The following is a 24,059-nucleotide window of genomic DNA, read 5'->3' as shown; positions in this document are numbered from 1 at the left end:
GCAATGTGGTAAAATTAACGCATTCGGTTGCGCTCTATTTAACGCATGCCATATGCGATTTAACGCATGCGATAATACTTAAGCGAATCGCGCAATCAACCCTTCTTTCTTCACTTTCCCTACTTCTTTCTTCTCAATCTTCCTGTAATGACTTCATTATACATTACACATCGCTAATTTCTTCTACTATACAAACTAAAGATCTCAAGTTATTAAAATGATTTGCAAAATAATCACAATCTCTATTGAGAAAAAAATATACAGTAGTGAGCTAGTTATACTGAAACATTGACAAAACTGCCTCTTATTTCCTGCTCACGAGTAACCCTGACACTACTACTGGTGAATTTCAACCTAAAGATGCTCTAATGTTTTTAATGTTGTTTAGGGCAAGAACCACTCGTACCAGCGGTGTCAGGTAGTTCCCACTGATGCCACCAGGAGTGTTTCCCGCCAGCTAAAATACACCATTGGATAAACACCCCACTCTTATTAAGCTGAATAATTCTGCCCAGCATATTTTTCAATAATGGTAATAAAATTGTGTTGTTTTTAAAAATCACACTATATTAAAAACTACAACAAAGTGTCAAACAAGATTATCTTTCTTTTAAAGTTTTATTGATTTAAAAAAAATTACATAAAATGTGTTTAATCTGCTTATGTTGGTCAGTCCATGGTGCATCGGATCCAAAGTTCTGCACCATCTTTACATCAATAGTCCATAATGTTCATCTGCAGGACTGTCCATCTTCAGGCCTCTGGTTAAAATGTGGACCTCCAAGGTATATTTATGGCCACAGGTCTACATTAGGACTCCATCAACTTCTCTGCTGCCAGTTGCTTTGCTGAGCAGGGGCGTAACTAGAGACCTATGGGCCCACATCTTGGATCCAGTCCTCTCTCCTATTTCCAATATCTGCCAGGCCACCAACAGTGTCCTGCTGTTCTGGGGGGGAGGAAGAGTGTTCGCATCTTTTCAAACTGGTACAACGCATGATGTCATTGCGCAAGGCACGAAATTCAAATATTTAAAGGTGCCTGTGCATAATTTCATCATCAACTTTGGTTTAGCTTCCAAGTCTCTGATTTTGCCTATTCTAATTGCCTCTTCATGTTTTGACCCTTGCCTGACCTTCGCTGTTTGCTGCCTGTACTGACCCTTTTGCCTGTTTACTGATTACGCCTTGTGGATCTCGACTCTGTACCTCATTGCCTGCACGGATTTGACCTCGGCCTGTTCCACATTTGTCTCCTATCCCTAACTTTGCTCTAACGCTAGGTTCCCTAGCCTGCCCAGAACATTGGCCTTGGTTCTCTCACAATAAGACCTGGGTGGGACCCGAGTAGCGGAGGTCTCCTCCCAAAGTGAAAGGTGGCTTTTATAGGCAGAAGAGTGAGCTCTGACCAGGATCTTGGCTTTTGTTCTGGGTTTGGAATACCGTACGTGACAGTACTGTATCCCAAACCCAGAACAAAAGCCAACATCTACAGTATCTAGTAGAATTAAGTCTAAAACAACTGGACTTTTCTGAGTTTTTCTTGAAAACGTTTCACCACTCAGCCGAGTGGCTTCTTCAGTTCAAATGACTGGTAGGGAATTCCCCAGCATTTAAACTCTTGAGGGTAGTACACTCACAGACATCCAATCACAATGGTTCCATTGAACTTATTCAGTTAGGTGTTGGCTGAAACTGACAGGTGTAAGAAGGTATGATCCAATCACAATGGTACCAAGATTCTCATTGATGAAGGGGTTAATCCTTCAAAGTACATGACTGGAAGTGTGAACTGTTGTGAGGATGTCAAAGCAGCATTGTATGTTGGTGACAAGCGGTGTCGCAGGCCTCCTCTGTTCAGGGATGGTTTTTCCAGGCTGGCATAAATGGCCTCTTTCACACCTCTTTCAAACCATCTGTCCTCTCGGCCCAAAATATGCACGTTACTGTCCTCAAAGGAGTGACCTTTTTCTTTGAGGTGTAGATAGACTGCTGAGTCTTGTCCTGAGGATTTCGCCCGCCTATGTTTGGCCATTCTTTTACAGAGAGGTTGTTTTGTCTCCCCAATGTATAAGTCAGAGCATTCTTCACTACACTGGACAGTATATACCACATTAAAAGTAAGCTAAGGCTAAATCTTTGGCCTCATAAAACCTACTGAAGGGAATGTGGGATATAATTAAAAGCTGAAATGACACCCTGGGTTATGAATGCAGAAGTTCTTCGACTTTAACTTATTCTTCCGCTTTTTTTTCTTCTTCTTCTTCTTAGCGCCCCCCGTCCTATTGTGGCGCCACTCCGAACACCCCAATTTTCCCATTGTCTTTGACAGGGAAGATTAAAGTTCTTGAATAAATTTGCCTTTCTCTTCTGCCTCTTTCCAGCTTTCAAATGGGGGTCACTGACCCCGGTAGCCAAAAAAAGTATTGCTCTGCGAGGCTACAATTTTATTATTATTGTCATTTTTATTACTTATTTTTCCATGCAGGGCCCCTCACTATTCATATTCCCATCTCTTGTTTAAACCACTACCTGGTTTCTAGGGTAAATAAGACCCTAGCAACCAGATAGCTGCTGAACTATCAAATGGAGAGCTGCTGAACAAAAAGCTAAATAACTGAAAAACTATTAAACATAAAAGAGGACCAACTGCAAATTTTCTCAGGATATCGATTTCTACATTATATTAAAAGTTAATTTAAAGGTGAACTTCCGCTTTAAGCTAACTGATCACAAACACAAATGTTTGCAGATCCCCTCACACAAGTGCATGTATAAATACTTTCACATCCTAAGCATTTTAGGGTAAAAAAAAAGCCATCCCACCCGCACTATTGCATAGAATCCCTGGGAGTCAGTGGAAACCGTAATATGTAGTTGGGAGGTTCATTTTTACACCAGCAGCGAATCCACTAAGTCTCACATTAGCTGTAGGTCAGTCTATATATGGCCCATCTTTAGCCTCCCCAAACAAAAAAGTCACCCTCCGCCTATGCCACTATTTAAGGATCCAGCCAAACCCTGAATCCTGTGTGAAAGATTCGGCTGAGTACCAAACCAAATCTGAAGTCTCCTTTTCATACAATATTTTTATACCACTGTATTTTAGGTATGCAACCCCCATAGAGGTTATGTGATCCTCATGTGATTGTTTAAAGATCTGCAAAATCCCTAATCCATCTTTCAGTCCATTGGCTTCAAATAAACTGTTGCTGCTTCCAGGTTATTGTGTTCCACATCTCCTTGCTTAGAGCAGACATACCCTCATTGTTTTACTGCTTCACATACTCCTGAGAGAGGACAATTATGTCTTGTTCTCAACATTGTTATGCATTCTAGTGCAAGATGGGAATTGCCAAGCGTGCTTGCTGCCTGTTAAATTACTGCCAAGTGGATAACTTCCCAAAATTGCCAATCATTCTGCAAATTGCATTGTGATAGTGAAAATATCCTTGAGTGATTATTATGTAAAAAGCACTGTATTAGCTCTTCTACGGCAGGTTCATGATTTCTCTGCCTGTGATCATCATCTGGGCTTCTTTAACCAATATATTCTTGGCAGTGTAAGCGAATTAGGAATGTGTTTTGCTCCATTCTCTCCATCCTCTCTGTAAGAGAAGTCTCAAAGGCCCATTGCAGTGTTTCTAAACCTTTAGATAATCTTCTTTCTTTCAAGTGCTCTTAACATAGTGTAACACTTGTTTGGCTATGGATTAGTTAAACCAGGCTAGTATTTAGGTGAGCATGTGTTACATGTGACCCTCTTTCTTAGGATGGGCCTTCACTTAGGTGGAAGATACCTGAACAGAGCAGAGGGTGTAGTTGAACTACAACTCACTGCAGCTGTGTAGTGCAGTTGGTAAGAATGGACGCCAGAGAAGTTCTTGTTGTTTAACTATGAACAAGTTTATTGTCAGAGACAATGAAATGCAGGGTTATCATATACTCACAATACAAGCCAAAGAGGAAGTCACACCCTCCTGCTAAACACTATATCAGTCTGCAGGGGGCGTGAACAACCTGACTAGACCAATAGGGAATAGTGGTTTAAATGTAACCTGTAAAATAACTGTAAAATGCAAGCTTAAATATAAAGCTTTTTTTCCCATCCCCAAGTCCTTAGCATCATTTAAATTGTTCTGTAGAGATTGTGTTGCTTGTATGAATATTTATGGTACAAGTATGGAATTCAAAATGCTTGTGACCTGGGGCTTTCTGGATAAGGGATCTTTCTGTAATTTGGATCTCCATACCTTAAGGAGGTTTTTAGTGCAGAGAAAAATGCGCAACTTTTCCCAGATTTACTGTGCAGCTAAAAATCCAAATCCAACAATTCTCCAGCTAAAACTTGCCAAGATCATGTAGAAGTAAATCTGCCCCATGTCTACTAAAGAATCATTAAATAAACTAATAAAACTGTTTTGCCTCCAATAAGGATTCATTATATCTTAGTTGGGATCCAAGGTAGTGCTTTATTATTACTATTATTATTATAAGTACAAGTTTAATTTATTTGACTAAACAGGAGCTTTCTAGATAATGGGTTTCCGGATAACAGATCCCATACCTGTACTGTGATATCATATACAAGTACGCATGCAATAAATAAAGAGATATCAGTCAATACAAGGTAATCTAAAGCCTTTTCATGTCTTTGCCTTTACCCCGTGCTTTGGTGTCAATTTATGGATGACTGTGGTTAGAGACCTCCAATGTACCATAAATATAGTAAAGGTACTCACAAACCTTATGCTACACACAACACATTAGCTTTTTTTAACAACAGTTATCAGCCCCTACATCCCTCATTGAAGGGTCTTTCTCTATTACCCGTAGGAGACATGGCTGAGGGGTCCAGCTCTGTTGTTTTGCCTGTGTGGAACAATTGCCAAAACTAACCTGATAAGTAAGTGTGAATATGACTGGAAGATGGAAGGAATCCTGCTTTTCTATATAAAATCATTCTCAATGTTTCTTCTCTGTTTGACTTTGGCTCATTCTCTGCTTTCACTAAATCCCTGCCTGTCCCGTGTTTTATGATTTTTGCTCCCTTTGTCACAAGCCTTATTAAATTCCCCCTGAATTCCTGTTGCTGTTTAAGGAGATAGCTCCTGTGCCCATACAGAGCTGCAGTCTGGAGCTGAGTAGATTATGTCTATTGTTTTTGCACATAAGAATGTGGAATATTGCAAACAATGCAGTATTTATTTTACAGTTTACCATCTACTGTTTGGTAAACAAATCTAAGTTACTCGTACTTGCTCGGCTGCCTCTGTTTCTGTGCCACCTACACACAGACTCATGCGAGGCACAGGAACCGCACATATTAATGGAGACAAGAAATGACATACCTCAATCTGACAAGCACATATGCTATTATGCTTACTATATTATAGCAGATACAGCGGAGCAACAGGAATCTGGCTTTGATGGTAATGTTCTATTCTATCAGCAGTAGAACTGGCTTATGATTAAATAAACAGAGTGCCATGTTGTATAAATCAGCATTAAATTAATATTTGCCTACAGTAGGATAGCAAGTTGTTTTTGTCCAATAAAGGCCAATGGAACCGCAGTAGCCAAGGGCTTTTCCTGGATAAAACAGAGATACAAATTACAGTGGGATTTGATTTTCCTCGTAATCAGGTATTTATAACAAGCTGCCAGAGATTCTTCTCAGACTGGTGTAGATTGGTGCAGCCTGAAACAATAACAACATTTTATTTCCTAATAAATTTCACAAACTGTAAAATCTATAGTCTGGCAAAAAAGTGCTTTAAGTTACAACTGTGGTGTTAGCTCTGTAGGAGAAAGGCATGACTAAAAGTTTACATACAGTATATGTAGTTGGCTTGCCAGTCCGGAGTGCTATGTCATTTTAAAGCTTTAGCATAGCATGAAACCTCCAATAATTCTCTCATATAGTTCTGTGTACATTAGCCCTGCAATATTTAGTTCCCAATGTCCCCACCGCGCTGCAGCTCTGCAGGAGATATATTTGTGGTGGTATGGAACATTGCTCCATAATTTTGCAAAAATTTGCCGATCTTTATTTCTAGTTTTGCGCTCAGTGTGACTCCTTCTAAACTTCACATAAAGCACTCGATATCTCTGTTTGCTACTTAATAATACAGATGACATTAAAAATAAATGTTTATATTCAGGCAAAAACAACTCAATGTCAAGAGAAAGAAAATGTGAATATCTGATATTAGTTCCCATGGATGCCCAATCAATATAAGTGTAAGATCCCACAATACCTTGGGATCAAGGTTTCAAAATTAGACTTGTCCCTGGGAAACAAGTCCAGATGGGAAAACTGTCCCAGGAAACATCTCCCCTTGCTATGGGAGCTTTCTGGATAACAGGTTTCCTGAAAAATGATCCCATACCTGTACTATGAATAAATATTTATAAATCTACCCTATCTATCCTAATCTTTAGCTTTTAATCTTCTAGACATAAAGCAGACCCGGCAATGTAATAATGAGCTTCATGTATATTGTGCAGGAGACCTTGGCTCAAGGATTACTTACGTTGATATTTAAGGACTGGTTTTCAGCTTAGCTCTTATTAACATCTTTAATTAAAATAAATCATTATTGTGATCATTCAGTTTCCAAATTGTACACATGGCATGTAGTAGTAAGAATGTTTTGGCATGCCACACATTGTAAGTGAAACACAACACAGGAAAGGATTAGCAGGGCATGCTGTACTGGGTGCCAGCCATACATCTTAACTGTGAAGTCTGCAGCCCTGAGGCTCCCACATAGTGGGGTTGTAGTTCTACAACACCCCGGGGGGGGACCTAGTTTGACTTCCTTGGCCTGGCATAACAAGATGGCTAGCATAAGCCCTGTATTTACTGCCTGGACAGAAAAAGACAAGGCTTGGCTGTGCCCCCCAATGCTGCGACAGACTTTTTATCCAGTACAGACAGACCCGGGCAGAAGCAAGCTCTCTGCATGAGCACTAAGGGGTGAACTCTTTATAAATGACTTCTATTGTGTTGGACTTTGAATCAAATTCCTACATGCAGAAGTCACCAACAAGGATTAGGGGTTAAACCCATGCGCAATGCTAGTAGACATAGTAATTGGGCAGAGATTCCAACACTAAGTACTTAACATGGAACTGGATTCCAAGGCACTGGAAGTATGTGCTGGAATTTGCCCTTGCTAGGAATGCCAAATGACTTTCTAAAGTGTTACAGAGCACATGAAGGCAGAAAAACTGATAGAAAAGGACATGTTAAACATCCTTAGACATGAAAGAAATGTTATATATATATTAAAACTAGGAATACTGCCCCAAATATAATTAATTGAACAGAGTGATATCTCTACAATAAACCGACCTTTTATAAATATAGAGGTACTAAAACTGTGATTTATTAAGTTCTATTAGCGCTCTAGGCAACACGTCTGCTCGCTTGGGAGGAGGAACAGGGCCTTTGGGGGGGTATGTGCATGTGGGGGGCCCCTGGCCCGGTGGGCCCGCACACCCCCAGTCTGACTCTGAGCAATGTCATGAATTGAGGAGTGGGTGGCAGGGGAACGAGGGACAAGGCTAGGGGTGCAGAAGAAGTACTTGCCTAGTGCCCCTTCCCCCACTGCTGTACCCTAGGCACGTGCCTCTTCTGCCTACCCCTAGTCCCGGTTCTAACAATCACACAGAAACAAATCAACTCTCTCCCCCACACTGAAGCTGTCTCACACTCTGTACTCACATACAGCATTACGTGACCAGGTTGTAAGTCGGGATGACGTGGCGGATATAAGCAAAGTGTGAGTTCATATTTTAAAGCCAATATCTGCCATTTTTTTTCGCAGGCCAAGAAATCAGCTCCATGTGGAACTGGAGTTAAACCCCATTAAAGGCAGGGCCATATTTACAATAATAGCACTAATAGAAAAGTGCCCTGAAATAATCAGGGGAAAAACAAAAGTGATAGTTGCCTTTCACAAATAATCAGATGTTTCATAATCAGAGGCTTTTGTGCACAGATCTTTCAGACAAGTTTATTAGCAAATTCAAGGACACAGTGTAACAGCATTTGATGCCACTGAAGGAGTCGTTCTGCGTATTTGTACAGACTGACATGGTTTTTATTACAATTAATAGCAAACAGACGCAAAGCAAATATATTTATGCCATGGGCTGGGTTATTTAGGCACTAAATGTCAAGAAGTTCTAGGAAAATATTAAAAAATAGCTTAAGGGCTCTGGCACACGGGGAGATTAGCCGTCCCGCAACAAATCTCCCTTGTCACGGGCGACTAATCTCCCCGAACTACCATCCCACCAGCGAACATGTAAGTCGCCGGTGGGATGGTACATGCTGCGCAGGCGATTTTGGCAAATCGCCGAAGTTGCCTTGCGATGCATTTTTGTCGATTTGCCGAAATCGCGCCGCTGCGTGTGCCATCCCACCGGCGACTTACATTTTCGCCGGTGGGATGGCAACTGATGGCAACTCGGGGAGATTAGTCGCACGCGAACAGGGAGATTTGTCGCGGGCGACTAATCTCCCCGTGTGCCAGAGCCCTAAAGGCTTGAAGGCACTTGTGTGGCGCACCTTGACATTTCCATTTAGTGCTCTGTACTTCTGAACTCTTCAGCCATGAACGGATTTATGCCATTAGCAAGGCTTTCTATGAACACCCAGTTTGTTCTGAAATTATAATTATGCCTGAATCCAAGGCTGTCTGCTGTGTAAAATGCACTCACTGAAAATATGAAGGAGATATGACTACTCCCCAAACACCCAAGGCCACACCCACATTTTGTCATGCCCAGTTATGCGCATAAGCCCCTACTATTTTGTAGTAAGTCCCTCCCATGTGTTGTTAAACCAGTGGCCCATCAGATGTTGCTCAACTACAACTTCAGTACTAAAGACAATGTGAGCTATCAGCCGGCATCAGCTGGAGAGGCAAGTATCCACCCTGGTGGCTCACTAAGGATGCACATTGAAGGGCACTTAAGGGCTGAAGATCTGACGTATTAGCGAATAAGTTCCAAGTGAGGCTATTATCAGTCTGTATACGTGCACCAGGAATGTTTAACCTGCTGAGGGGATGCTGAAAGTTGTAGTTTAATAACAGCTGTAGGGGACAACACCCCTGTTGTATTCTGTACATTTGTTATATTTGTTCATATGGGTGAGGTACTTTTATTCCAAAATCACAAATTCAATGGAGGTGGGGCATGGCTCTGGTAGAAGTTAATGTCTCACATTTATTCAACTCCCTTCATGAATTCCAGAAACTCTGTAAAATAAAATGGATTGGATTAGAACATCATGATTAGGCATAATCTTTAGCCTAGCAATAGCCTCTGGGACTTTGGCTGTCTCAGTCAAGTGTGGGCACAGATTGCCTTATGATTCACTATATTCCATGTATATAGGATACCTTCCCAGTCTATGAAATAAGTGTTGCAGTAACAGGGCTGTAAATACAGGGATTCCATAGCAATAAGGCCTGGGCACCTTTGGGGAACCAATGTCCCCATATATAGGGGACAAAGAAGAAGGAGACTGTAGCATTAATTATCCATTTTACAATGCCAGGGTTAAGTGATATGGGTAAATAAAGGGTTCGGGATTAAAAAAACTGGATTAATAAATTCAGTTTAGAAGAAATCAACTCTCCTTAATCACAGCAACTCCAGTATGAGATCCTTTTGGAAACAGGACAGGTGGATACAACAATACCAGGCCCCAGAATCCCCCAGGCCCTGAAAGTAATGATCAACACTAATGGGATTGTATTCTTAGGGCTGGGGTAGTGTAAAGGAAGTTTCTAATTGTGGCCTTGCTTCAATAATGGCACAGGAAAGGGAATGCAATGTAAAGAAGAGGGCTCCTTGGGATGTCATAACCTTGACAGGTTTCATGTTCCCACCAACCATCTGGCAATTCTGTGTTTTATGGCAGTCACCTGCTGCTGGACATTGCTACACTTTTAAAAGTAACACTTTATGGCAGGCACCTGGTGCTGGGCATGTGCTATGTGTTATTTTGGGGCCTTTAATAGAATGTCCATAATAGCTTTAGCTGTAAATTATCGCAAAGGTGCCTGTCAGTAGCACTGTGTATGTATATTATGATCCATAGATCCCATATACCTACCGTCGTAATCAATCCTGCCGTCATTATTTTTATCCCCATCTCGCATGAGTTCCTCAATGTCATCTTCTGTGATTGTCTCTCCGGTAGCTTCAAGCATCATTTTCAGCTCATCCAGGTCAATGTAGCCATCTGCATTTCTGCAACAAAAAAATTCCTCTACCGTCAGCATGTCCTAAAGTAAATGTATAATAAATAATACAATATATAGTCCCTGTATATATCAATTCCCTTATATAAAGAAATTCCATATATAAAATTGGGCAATCAACTCACTGCTACAAAGAATACAACTAGTGTAGTAGTGTAATGCCACCCCAAAAATGTAGCTCCAACTCATATGTATAAGGACACTGTCCAAAAGAGTATTTTGATCACCATTTTGTTTTTAAACACTTTAGGTTGATGTCTTCTTTGTGGCAAAGGGCCTGCCTTGCTGATCAGTATGATCATTGCTGAAGAATACAATAGCTACAATATTGGAAGCATGAATAACAACCATTCCTTTGTATTTATAAGAGTGTAAATTGCTGCATTGCAGGGCCACTTTAAGCTACTGCTGGGTCCAGGCATCCAAAGTTCTTTTCAGTACCAGTACTTACTGTATATACTCGAGTATAAGCCTAGTTTTTCAGCACCCAAAATGTGCTGAAAAAGTCACCCTCGGCGTATACTCGAGTCAGGTGCCATGGGTCCCCCTAGACTAGCACCCTCTCTCCTTTGTGTGCAAATTAGGCCACCCGTAACCAGATATCCAGTGCCCTGGCCCACGCAATACTTATTCCCCCTTAAGTGTCCTCCGGGACCGGGTCTGCTGCCAGTTTGCCAATGCGCAATGAGCATAGGGTAGTACTCATATTGTTTTTGTTGACCCTCTTCTCCACTTACAGAGCTAGTTTACGGTTTTTCTTTTAAATAAATATTTAAAAACATATACCCCACTGATGCCTCAATTTATGTAATTTACTGGTTTTTATTGGGATTATTGAAACTTAGCAGTAGCTGCTGCATTTCCCACCCTAGGCTTATACTCGAGTTAATACGTTTTTCCAGTTTTCTTAGGTAAAATTAGGTACCTCGGCTTATATTCGGATCGGCTTATACTCGAGTATATACGGTATTCAGTAAATGTATGGGGTCTCTAATCCAGCAACTGCTATCTAGAAAGCTCCCATCTCCCATTTTAATAGGTTTGTGTTCCAGAGAAAAACTAATCCTTAATAAAGTAGTAAAGTTAATATAAATATTTTTAATTGAACCTATGGGCATTTACTAAAATGAATTCTACCTGGCATGAAGGTGCTTTTCGTTCAAATGAAATATGGCCTGGGCCCTGCCCTTAGAAAAATAAAGAAAATAAATAAGAGTAATTATATAGTGAGGGGTCCATCATGTAGGAGTATGGCCCCCCTGTCCTAGTGTACCCTGGGCTAATGCCATTTTGTGCAAGTGGCCCAGTTGCATTGTGTGCCTTGGATCAAACATTCCATAGGGATGAAAGCACCTTCTATTTTTGACCACAAGTCAGTGCAGTCATTTATCTTTGAAAAATGCCTCTACATATGTCTAATGGACACAGAAGGAATTCTTTGTTCTGGCATATATGCACTCACACCATTGCCTATTTACATGAGGAAATACTTCAAGTTAAAACCTTATTAGTTTCCTGTAAGTATATAACAGGGGTATATAAACATTGTTCTGACCCAAAGGGTTAACTGAATTTCTGATGGTAGTAAAGTTAATTATACAATATATCTGCCCATTTCACAGTCATGCTTTTATATCTGTTTCAATCTGAGGTACAAAATGCAGTGCTTCACGTTTACCTACTTGTCAAACATTCGGAAAAGGTCTGATAATTCTTCTTCTGATTTTCCTTTGCTGTCGTCTTTCATACACCGGACCATCATGACCAAGAACTCATCAAAATCTACCGTGCCACTCCCTGAAGGTAGAAATATTTACATGAATAACTGCACAAAAAAGATAAGGTCAATAGGGTACAAATTTGGCCAATAAAACCCATTGAGCTTCTGTGCAAGTCAATCAGAGGTTTATTTTAAACATTTAGGCAATTTCATTTTTTAAGATTTTTAAAACAGTCAATGCAAATGAATGGAACTATGCTATTTTCGTTTGGGATTAAGTTTTTCCGATTTGAGTTCATTGTGATAATTTAAAACTCAATCAAGTTTGATCACGATTTTTAAAACCATTTGGAATTTTTTTAAAAAACGCAAACCTGAAAATTGAGAAATCGGCCAACTTGTAATTTTCATAAAGAACATAATATAAAAACAAACCATCTTCATCCACTTCATCGATCATTTCCTGTAACTCCTCAGGGGTGGGGTTCTGCCCCAGCATCCTCATGACCTTCCCCAGTTCCTTGGTGCTAATGCAGCCATCTTCAGCGTCTTGCACGAAAATGTCGAAAGCTGCCCTGAACTCTATAAAGCCAGGCAAACAGAGAACCATTGTTACCCTCATACGCAGTGAGTTTCCTTCATACTTCAATTGACAAAGCCCCTATGTAAAAAAAACAGTTGACAATCCCTGGTCTTACGTTGCCCTTGGACTGGCCATTGCGCCTGGTAATGGGCCCTGCCTGATTCCAAGCCTTATTCTATTTTCTACTCATTCCCTTGCCATTGTAGGTCAATATATATATATACAGTATGTATATATATATATATACATATATCAGGCATATGCTACTCTCCACACTTAGTTCTTGCTATACTGAGCAGTCTGGGTCAATGTTATTTAGCAATTAGTGCAAAGATGCAGATTTTGGCTATTGGTTCCGTCTGTCTTGTCTGAAGTTCCAGCTCATTGGCCTGTGTGTCACCTTGGCTGATCAATAAATGATTGTACTCAGTTTGGATGGTTCCTAAAATAGTGGCTTTGGTGCATCCTTAATATATTTATCTCTTCATTATTCCATACAACTAATGCAGATGGATTTTGAAGGGGGGGGTTATATAAATTTAGGTAACCCTGTCCCCGTTACTGTCCCTTGCATACACATGCTCCCACCCCTCTCGTGTCACCGTGCATGCATGTGCTCGTCCACGTGTGGGGGCAGAGAGGTAGTCAGCCGGGATGCCTAGGGCACTGCCAGCTAAAGACAAATGTTATATGGGCAAAAAGAATGGCAATGGAAGCTGTTATCTGAAGGTTTCATTACTTACCATTTTTTTGCTCTTCTGTAAGTTGTTCAACCTAAAGAGAAAGAATATATAATCAGTGTATGTTCTGTTACTGAGCATCCAAGTACATGCCTCTGTATATGAGAAAACTTGGTGTTGGTTGTGTACACTTATATATGCCTTTGTTCAACATTAGCAAATTAAATGGGACTCCCATGTTCATTTTTATACTAAAGAACTTTGTTTTGTGTTTACCCTTAGTACCTCCATTTCTACTACCTCCAGGCTTCGACCCCCATAGTAATGAGGAGCATTTATTTAAATAAAAAAACGTCTGTGTTCACCTAAGGTTTACATAAAAGAGGTTGACTGTGCATATTTATATATAGTTATATAGTATAATAGTGATTATAAAAATCTCTTAGGGAGGTGACAGACAGGGAGATTAGTCGCCCCGCAACAAATCTTCGTTGCCGCAGGCAACTAATTTCCCCACAATGCCATCCTACCGGCAAGAATGTAAATTGCTGGTGGGATGGCATACGTGTCACTGCGATTTCCAGAAGTCGCCCGAAGTTGCCTTGAGAGGAAACTTCGGGCGACTTCTGAAAATTGCAGCAATGCGTATTCCATCCCACCGGCGATTTACATTCTTGCCGGTAGGATGGCATTGTGGGGAAATTAGTCTCCTGTGGCAACGAAGATTTGTCGCAGGGTGACTAATCTCCCCGTCTGTCACTCCCTTACACTGTAGAGGATATTTCCTAAATTTGTTTTACAAATAGTTTTTATTCTTTTTTTTTTCATACATTTTATCTGTCAGTATCTATGGGGGTTTTTTTGCAGCTGCAACCAACACAGTCATGCTGAGAGTCGCAGACAGATTTCACATAATGTAATGGGCTGATTCCAGAATGATCCAGCAAATTGCAATGCATTGTCTCAGGAAAGGAAATAACTGTTTGTGAAGAAGGATTGTAAAATACCCACTGTGGTTTTGCAAGTTTGGAAATGAAATGTTGTTTTCACTGTTTGCTCTGCATTGTGCAAGAAATGATCAAAACCATGGCATTAAATAATGTATAGATTCCTCAATATGTTAGCCCCCTCCATGAGACCAATTGCATTCAATGAGAGTTTGTTTTTTCTAGCACAGGGTCCACTCATGACAACCCCTTTACCAATTCACCTTTCCTCACCCTTTTAATACAACAGATAAAACGTATGTTCAGCACTAGCCCCGGTCAGTAAGGGCTATGGTTCATGTAAAGATCGCCCCTGGTAAATCTGCTCTTGTATAAATGACAGCACACATGGACAATAGTAGCCTACGTTAAATCCATTCTACTGTGGTAGAATAGCCTCAAAATGTTTGGGAAAACATACTGTCCTTCACGTAGTAGCCTGAAGTTGCATTGCATATGTTTGTCTACTGGCCATTAACATTACTGTAAGTAGGAAAGTATTTTCAGGAGATTAGTTATTATTATTAGTAGTAGTAGTAGTAAATTTACCACAGGCAACTAATCTCCATGTATGCCATCACCCCAAACTCATTTTTAACAAGGGGGCATACTGCCCCTTTATAATATATTTTATAATATAAAATAAAAGAGAGAAAAAGGGACAGTTGCTCATATATTTCAATTGTCATACAACTATTATCTCCTGTAATTGTACAGCCACAAATGCACTAATATGGTTGGACACCCAATCCACCATAAGTGCACTCTAAAGCTGGCCATACACACACCAATAATATCATACGAAACCTTGTTTCGTACGATATTCGGTGCGTGTATGGCAAGTCGGCGAGTCGACCGATATCGCAGGAGGCCGACTCACCGATCGGGCGGGTTAAAAGATTTTGATCGGGCGCCATAGAAGGCACCCGAGCAAAATCTGCATTCAGGGCTGAATCGGCAGAAGGAGGTAGGAATCCTATTGTTTCTACCTCCTTATCTGCCTGTTTCAGCCCTGAACGTTAGTGGCGGATTGAACGATCTTTTGTGCGACCGATGGTCGCATGAAAGATTGAAAATCGCCACGTGTGTGGCCACCTTTAGTGCAAGACAGTCCGTTGTGCAATCTTATTGGATCCCAGTTTGCACCGTCCTAACAGATAATCTGATATAGGTACAGTACAGTACGGCTGTTCTCAAGTAGGGTTGTCACTTGTTCCACCTTAGCCCTCTCCCAATTCCCATTTGAAGGTCAGTCCTGTACTCTCTGATTTTACTCTCCCCCTTACCCAGCTCGAAATATATTCTTAACTATCAGCTGGATCCTTAGCTCCTTAGGTCACTGCTCCTCCCCGCCCTGCCTTGCATCACAAACCCGCCCATTTTTTTGCATCATAACCCCAGCCCTACCTGACCCCCCATCCCCTGGCCAGTACTATTAGTGACAAAAGGTGGTGTGGGGTAAAGAAGTAGAAGGGGTGGCAGCTCCCATTACTGGCCAGGGGATGGGGGGCCATTACATATACAAATATGTGTTAGGTCACATCAGCCAAATAATGAACAAAGTTCTGTCTTTTACTCCCACACTTCTTTCCTGTTGCAGCATTATTTCTGAGGGAGCACACAGCCCATCACAAAATGGTGGCTCAAGTGAAAAGATGTAAAAGTTCCCTTTTACATCTTTTCCCTTAAGACAGCATTATTTATATGTATATGCCAATTTCCTTATTAGCATATACATTATCTGTTGGTGAGGCTTTTATTTACTTCACCAGTGGCCTGGATGCTAAAGGGAAACTGTAACCGTCAGCCAGAATTCTGGGTATTTTTACTCAGTGACAATGTAAAATGTCTGCGTATGGAACTAGGCCAAGCAAGGTGCTATAAGGGTATCCCTTAAATGTGGACCAGAAACTCAAACAATAATCAGAGAATTAAACCCCCACACACGTATTGTAGCATATAATATACCCTGTTTACTTGGGCAACTTTTTTTTCCCACACGCCTCTTTTATCTCACTATAAATACATTGTCAATGGGTGTTTTTTCTCACGCCTAGCAAGCAACATTTTTTTCAATTCAAAACTCATTAAGATCAATTCACCGCAGTTTCACAGAAAAATTTGCCAATGGGAAACGCAGAATTTTGCTGCAAATCCATGCCTGGTGGAAAAATCCGCTTATCACTAGTTATGTTACATAAACACTGACAGTTGTGAGGGCACAGCTTTGAGTATGAATGGAAAATTGCTTCTGTGTAGCAGTAAGGAGTGAGAGTTGCCATCTTGCTTGCTTGGCTATTGCATCTTCCATAATGAATATTAAAGGCACACAAAGCAAAATATTGGCGCAATTACCGTGTGTTTTTCCCACAATGCAGCACTTTTTTTTAATAATAGTGTATGCCCACAAAACACCATGTGTCATGTGTTCCCAATTCACTAGTGCAAGACAGCAGTTTTCAGTAGGGCTGGCCGCCTAACCAGGTATCCCTTGTGTCTCTTGGCATGTTATATGCTCAGACGTGGCTGGAAAAGTTAGTGCAGTAGTATAGGATATGCCTGGTTATGTAGGGGATAATGGCAGAGGATTTCTTGCAGAAAACTACCCTAGCCTAGTGCCTTTTTCACAGAAAATAAGCATTAGCCCAGGCCAAGAGCTAAGCAGTGTCGGACTGGCCCACAGGGATACCAGGAAAACTCCTGGTGGGCCCAGGTGTCTGTGGGCCCTCCTGCTTCTAACCATTTGGCCTAATTCATGGTCATTTTCTATTTCTCTATGGGAACAAATCGACTAAAAATATAAAAAACTATAGAGGTTGAGTGAGAAGGGGATGAAAAATAGTTTGAAGAGTGGGTCCACGGTCTAAGGTTTTCTGGTGGGCCCCTAGCATCCCAGTCCGACACTGGAGCTAAGCAATTAGTCACTGGGGGTTGCCAAACAAATTGTCACCCCACAGTGACTGTAGTTTCCTTGTCCTTTAATTTGAAATGCAATTTGTACTTTAGATTTGTACTATATAAATGTGACAAAGCTGAGGTAAACGATGTGGCAGCTGCCAGTCATAGAGCCAAAGGCCTACTCCAGCCCCACCATAAGAGGCTGCTAGGTTATAGCCACACCCTCAATTGTTTCTACATGGAAAAATTAACTATTTTGTTATAAAACCAAACTTGAGAGCCAGGAAAGCCATGAGCAAAGGAATATCACTACTGCTCAGCCAACCAGTGCTATTTCCTAGCTTGTGAAACACAAACAAATCCTGTCTGTAAGCGAGAAAAACAAAACAGCTGCTCTTTTATTGTTTTGGCCGGGCAGCGGCATAGCTATGGGCTTGGTGGGCACTGTATGGGGCTGGGAGACATTTGCCTGGTGCTGCTTTTGTATGCTTGGAGTAACCCAATCCATGTCCCTTGCAGGCTATTTATAAAGTGAAGATACAGGCGCAGGGAGAGAAAGATAAAGTATCCAATTGTTCCCATTTACACAGTGACAGTGGCATTTAACCTTAGGCCCTTTTATCTCCGCTGCACGCTTATCTCTGCCTCCATTATTGGTATTGTCATTCAAGTCTGAACCGAACACCAAATTTAGCTGAGCTCATGCATTGCCTTATGTAGGCATGAAGGTGTGGAGTTATTTGTACAAGAGGGGCTTATTACATTGCTCGGAAACTCAGTGCACAAAAAAGTGCCATGCATCACCCTCTTAGATCTCAAACCTGTGGCTTTGCAGCTGTTGCTGATCTACAATAGTCATTATTATTATTCTTCAGGGGATGCTGGGAGTTGTAGTAGAACAACAGCAGTAGAATCATAGCATAAAGGCCACTGCCCAGTTTTGGACGGTTCTTATGGGTTGGGCACATTATAGCATTAACAGAGAGCGGAACTTTGAAACATAAACTGAATTTTACACAGTATTTTTATACTAGTCTTAAGGGATAACCTTTTAGCTATACTTTAGCTACAACTCCCAGCATCATTTGTTGTTATTTGGTGCTAGAAAGCATATTAATACATCTGTCCCATTCTTGCAGGCAATAAGGTTAATGTCACATATAAATATAACAGACTATATAAGGGGAAGTCGTTTGCACAAGTTTAGGGTAACTTGCTGAATGGGGTGCCTAGCTGGCTGGAACTGCTGTTGCCTAGGAAACTAGAGCTGTCAGTTTCTGCCTCACCAGCTCAGGGTCTGTAAGGCAGAGAGTTATTGGAAAGTCCCTAATGCTTTGTGTAGTTTATCCTTCATTCTACCAGCCAAAATTAAAAAAGGGATTATAGATCTTCCCCATCACTGGCTAGCCTGTACTTGCAATGCCTTTTAAAAACTCAACCATGAATTTTACAAAATAAATTTGTCTACATTAATGTCCTTTTAAGGCTCTTCCGAATTAGAAGAATTCGGGACATGGCGGGCGCAGCCTGAACAATGGCTCTTTTTTTAGCCTACCCTTTTTGTAGCCTGAGTCGTTTTCATTTTTGGAATTGCACAGGACCCAAATAACTTCTGGGATTTGCCTCCTGTGTGCCGGGCAGTTTGTCAGGACAAATGGCTGACGTCTTTGGGCCAGAACAGCTGTTTGTGGATAATACAAGTGGCTTTGCATGGCTATTGTTCAGCATGTCTTGTATTAATAGCAGGAGGATTTGTCTGCTCTCTGGCTTGACAAGTAATTATCTGCACATAGGAAGGGGCCACTCTGTTAGTGCTGCCCCAGTTTTCTTTTCCGCTGATTATCTGCTCATTAAAGGACAAAGAAAGGTTAATACACTAGTGACAATGTGTCACCCCCATTGTACTAAATTTTTAACTTTTTTCCCATGTGTGGGGATCTTAAGGTGACCATACATTGTAAGATCCGATTGTTTGGCGAGATCACCAAGCAAGCGGATCTTTTCCCGATATGCCCACCTATGGGTAATTCGGCCAGGCCAAACAATCTTATTGTCATCGGTTCGGAGACCACATCAACAATCTGACCGCATCAAAAATCAAACCTACCCAATCAAGATCTGCCTGATTTCAGGCCAGGTGTCAGTCGGGAGGCCCGTCGTTCGTGCCCATACACAGGCAGATAAAATGCCAAAACGATCTAAAGGACCGATAGTGGCAGCTAAAATTGGCCTATGTATGGCCATCTTTACTCACTAAGCATCTTTTCTGGAAAATAATTAATTTTTACTAAAGTGCGGACATGAAAGCCTAAAAAAACCGCAAGGGAGCCTTGGGAAATACCACAAAGATAGATATGTGGGGGCTCAGAAAGTAAGATCCCTGGTGCAATTTTTATTAAACAGAAGCACTGGTCCTTAGTGATTTAAAGGAACAGTAACACCAAAAAATGAAAGGGCTTTCAAGTAATAAAAATATAATGCACTGTTGCCCTGCACTGGTAAAACTGGTGTGTTTGCTACAGTAACACTACTATAATTTATATAATAAGCTGCTGTGTAGCCACGGGGGCAGCCATTCAAGCTGGAAAAAAGGAGAAAAGGCACAGGTTACATAGCAGATAACAGATAAGTTCTGTAGAATACAATAGTGTTTTATTTGTTATCTGCTATGTGCCTGTGCCTTTTCTCCTTTGAATGGCTGCCTCCATGGCTACATAGCAGCTTATTTATATAAATTATAGTAGACTTTCTGAAGTAAACACACAACTTTTACCAGTGCAGGGCAGCAGCACATTATATTTTAGTTACTTTTATACACTTTCATTTTTTGGTGTTACTGTTCCTTTAACACACTAGATGGTACCTAACATATTGGTACAGCCCAATATATTAACCTTTCTTTATCATTTAAGCCTGATATTTGCTAGCTAATCAGGTAAACACTAGCCAGGCGGCAACCATAGGCTATTTCAGACTATGGTTATCTGTTAAGCCACTGGCTTTTTGATCTTTGGGGGGAGTTCAAGCCCCCACTTTGATATCCAACATTTGGTAACGACTCTCTTTAGCCTATAACAATTTGCTGACACATGAAAGCATTTTTGTATTTGTTATAGTTAGTAAGACACCCCAAACCTTACTCTGACTGGCATCTAGGATACCAGCTCATTGGTCTGGGTCAGAACCTTGCCTTAGGTGGCAGGAAGCAGCCAGTTACTAGTGGTGGCAAAAAGCCACCTCTGGTAACTTTAAAAACAGAATTTTCATGTTTTAAAATGAAAATTCAGCTCTGCCAGTGCAGAGAGTGTAATAGCACTGCATACCAATGCAGCCCCACTAGACCCACTCTGCTGCTAGAATTGTAAGCATGGAATGAGAGAGAGGGGCGGCATTGGCCTCAGCTGGCAGCAGCCCCAAGATCATATATATAGTGGGCAGGTTAGAAAATTCAAGGCAATTTAGGGCAAATTAGTGCATTGGTGCAGCCAATCAGATCAGCCCAATTTGGCCTGGCATGTAAGTGACCAAATCAGACAGACAGATATGCTCATTTGGTGACCATGCCAGAAAGTACGTTAATAAGTGTACAGTCAGCTTAAGCCCAAATAGATATTTTCAATAAATCTTACCCTTGAAAAGACGGACAGAAAGACAGAGATATATGGATGCTCTGGTAGATGGAGGGGCAGTATTTAAACAAACAAATGAATATACAGATAGACAGGCAAAATGCCCATTATCCCTGTAGAGTTTGTATAGCCCCACCATAAAGTCAGTGTGTATGTGTGGGTCAGGGGGGCGTTGGAGTGCTGTGCATGCAGCTGGTATATGCAGGACAAGGAGAAGTGAAGGACAGTGAGTGTGAGTGCAATGTGGCTCATTCTCTGTAATATAATTACTGCAAAGTACCTGTACTTCCATCTAAATCTCCTGATATCTCCAATAGTAGGACACTGTACACTCCCCTTCAAACTCAACATTGCATTAGGGGCATTACATGGTACCAACTCTGCAAGAGGGTTCTATACATGATGAAACATGCTGTATATTATTTCATACTGGCCCATTGTAGACTATGCCTGGCTATGATTTTTCACACTCCTGTTCAGGTCTGGAATGGGATACAAAATAGGCACTGGCATTTCAAGTACACAGAAGCCCAAACAGCCCCCACCAGCCCAATAAATAGTGACTGTCTATGGCACCTTACAGCAGCCCCTCTGGCATTTCCCAGAATCTACAGATTGCCAGTCTGAGCCTGCCCCTGGTAATGAGCTCTAGGGATGCACTGAATCGAGGATTCGGTCCGGGATTCCACCAAAATTTGGAGTTTTTCAGCACAATTCAGATTTGGCCAAATCCATTTGCCAAATTCAAATCCTTAATATCATGTGACTTTTCATCACATAAAGATGAAGTTTTTAGGCACACTCTGTGAGCACGGTTCTCTTTGTCCCATCCCTAGCCTCATTTGACTATGGAAATTAGGATTTGGTTCGGGATTCGGCTGAAAATTTCATGAAGGATTCAGGGTTTAGCCAAGTCCCAAAATAGTAGATTCAGTGCATCCCTATTAATGACATTTGGTATTTCAATATCCTCCGACCATTAATATGCAGAATGCAGCTATATGGGAAAATGATGCTGCTACAGTTTCATTGGCCCCCTGTGCGTTTAGGCCAGTACCAGTACCCTGCGGGATGTTGTATAGGTCCTTACTGAGCCCTACAGACCTGCACAAATCCCTAGATGATGCTATGTTACATATGCTATATTATTCATTATCTAGCACACAATTAAACCTGTCATAAATCTCTATTCATCTGATTAAAATAAGGCATTTACAGTTTCTATTTCAGAGATGTCTTCCCTGTGTTACTGCAGATAATGTGTAAGTTTATACAGAAAATGATTTACCCCTAATTGTAAACTATCAGGATATTAAAAGACACCTAGGAGATCCATGACCATACAGATTATACAGGTCATGAAGTTCTGGGGGACATTATTATAACATACATGTTTCAGCCAGTCATGTGACACAAGTATCATCATTAAGCACTGTTTAAGAGAATACATTTTAAATGTTCATAGTTATACTGTACATTTCCATTTTACATGAATATATGCAGCAACTGACAATATTTCCCATAGACAGCAGTCAAACAGCAGCAGAATCTGATTTGGGATCTGAATCCCATTTGTAAATGAACATCCCCAGTAATGCAGCTGAAGGAGCTCTACAAAGTATAATAACAAGGTGATAGAATCCTTTAAAGTTATTGTGCTTTGACCATATGAGCAGTCATAATTCATTGTTAAAGGTAATTCCTGTAACAATATGGTCAGTGCACAGTGTACTTAGTATATTAATATTTACAGGAATCTCACCCTTCCTAAAACCAAGGGAACTGAACAAGTTGTATACAAATGCCGATCTATATTGCAACCCCTGCATCAGCACCAACCCAGAAGGAGCCCCAGGAGACGGGCTGATGAGCGAGCTTTCAGCTGTAAGGAGTAGGTTAAAGAGAATGCAGAAAGTTGAGCACATACCGCTGCTTTGTAAATATCATCCATTGTGAGTGATGCTGGTCAGGAGCCCAGGAGCCAATTGTGCAACACTGGTGACAGCTGATGGCTCAGTTTATATACCCCCCCCCCCCCCCCCCCCCGGCACTGTTTGCTCCTCCTGAGCCACACGTCAGCCTTCCCCTATCAATGGACACTTTCCAGGACATCCCCTTGGGAAGACAAAAGAGCCCACCTCATGGTTTCAAGTGCATTTATTTATATACCCAGCAGGAGCTGTGTGGCCAAAGATTTCCTTTTTCAGAGATGGAGGCCACAGGTTGGTACTAACATATTCAATAAGGGAAATATCATCACTTCAAAACCATTTTATTCTTTTGTACTGTATGCTGTCCATTTATTTCTATATTCTGAAATAACTGTCAGATACATAGGAGCTGTCCGACCTGCACCCTCCCTGCTGCTTTTCACAAAACAGAGAGCAAAAACCCTTTTCTATAGGATATTTTTCCTTTATTTCATATATATAACATTTCATGCTGTTCCTGGTACCAGCTGTCTGTGCTGCATCCTCACCCCCCGTCTTGGCTAAAAGATAAATTCACTGCACGACTGAAAAGAGTTCTTTAAAGAGTTCTAAATGTGTCAAAACAAACAAAATGCTGGAATTCATTCTCAGAGTTTAGAGGGAATGCCATATGTTTTCGCCTACAGAAACACTGCTACTACTGACAGGTGCTAAAGCAAGTGTCTCTGAGCCGAGGCTACTGGTCACCGCCAGCATGTTTCCCATAGCTTGCTAAAGGGAGCAGTGACAAGATTTTGTGTGTTGTGACTGACACTGTCCTATACTATAGGCTTAAAGTTCTAGGGAAGAAAAACAAAAACTAAAGTAAAATGAATATATTAAATTGTGTGAAAACTATAGGATAATACTATAGGCACCACCTCTCCCTACTATACCTGCTATCCCACAGCCCCAGTCCCTTCCCAGAGACTATTATCCCCACTGCTACTATAGGCACCATCTCTCCCTACTATACCTGCTATCCCACAGCCCCAGTCCCTTCCCAGAGGCTATTATCCCCACTGCTGCTATAGGCACCATCTCTTCCTACTATACCTGCTATCCCACAGCCCCAGTCCCTTCCCAGAGGCTATTATCCCCACTGCTGCTATAGGCACCATCTCTTCCTACTATACCTGCTATCCCACAGCCACAGTCCCTTCCCAGAGGCTATTATCCCCCACTGCTACTATAGGCACCATCTCTCCCTACTATACCTGCTATCCCACAGCCACAGTCCCTTCCCAGAGGCTATTATCCCACTGCTACTATAGGCACCATCTCTCCCTACTATACCTGTTATCCCAC

At 41.3% G+C, this 24,059-nt stretch overlaps 1 protein-coding gene across 1 annotated transcript; it reads right to left on the bottom strand.

Annotated features, from left to right (window-relative positions):
- Window positions 1–8,001: 8,001 nt before the first annotated feature.
- On the bottom strand, window positions 8,002–22,753 carry tnnc1 (troponin C1, slow skeletal and cardiac type). Its single transcript, NM_001004776.1, is given in 7 exon segments — window positions 8,002–8,237; window positions 8,571–9,274; window positions 10,138–10,274; window positions 11,968–12,082; window positions 12,441–12,587; window positions 13,332–13,362; window positions 22,709–22,753. Coding segments are annotated over 6 exon segments (486 nt in total). The 5' UTR covers window positions 22,733–22,753; the 3' UTR covers window positions 8,002–8,237; window positions 8,571–9,242.
- Between the last annotated feature and the right edge of the window lie 1,306 nt (window positions 22,754–24,059).

The sequence above is a fragment of the Xenopus tropicalis genome, chromosome 4 (genome assembly GCF_000004195.4).
Source record: "Xenopus tropicalis strain Nigerian chromosome 4, UCB_Xtro_10.0, whole genome shotgun sequence".
Classification (NCBI taxonomy): Eukaryota; Metazoa; Chordata; class Amphibia; order Anura; family Pipidae; genus Xenopus; species Xenopus tropicalis.
The sequence above is the reverse complement of the archived record's forward strand: the minus strand, read 5'-3'. Positions and strand labels throughout refer to the sequence as shown.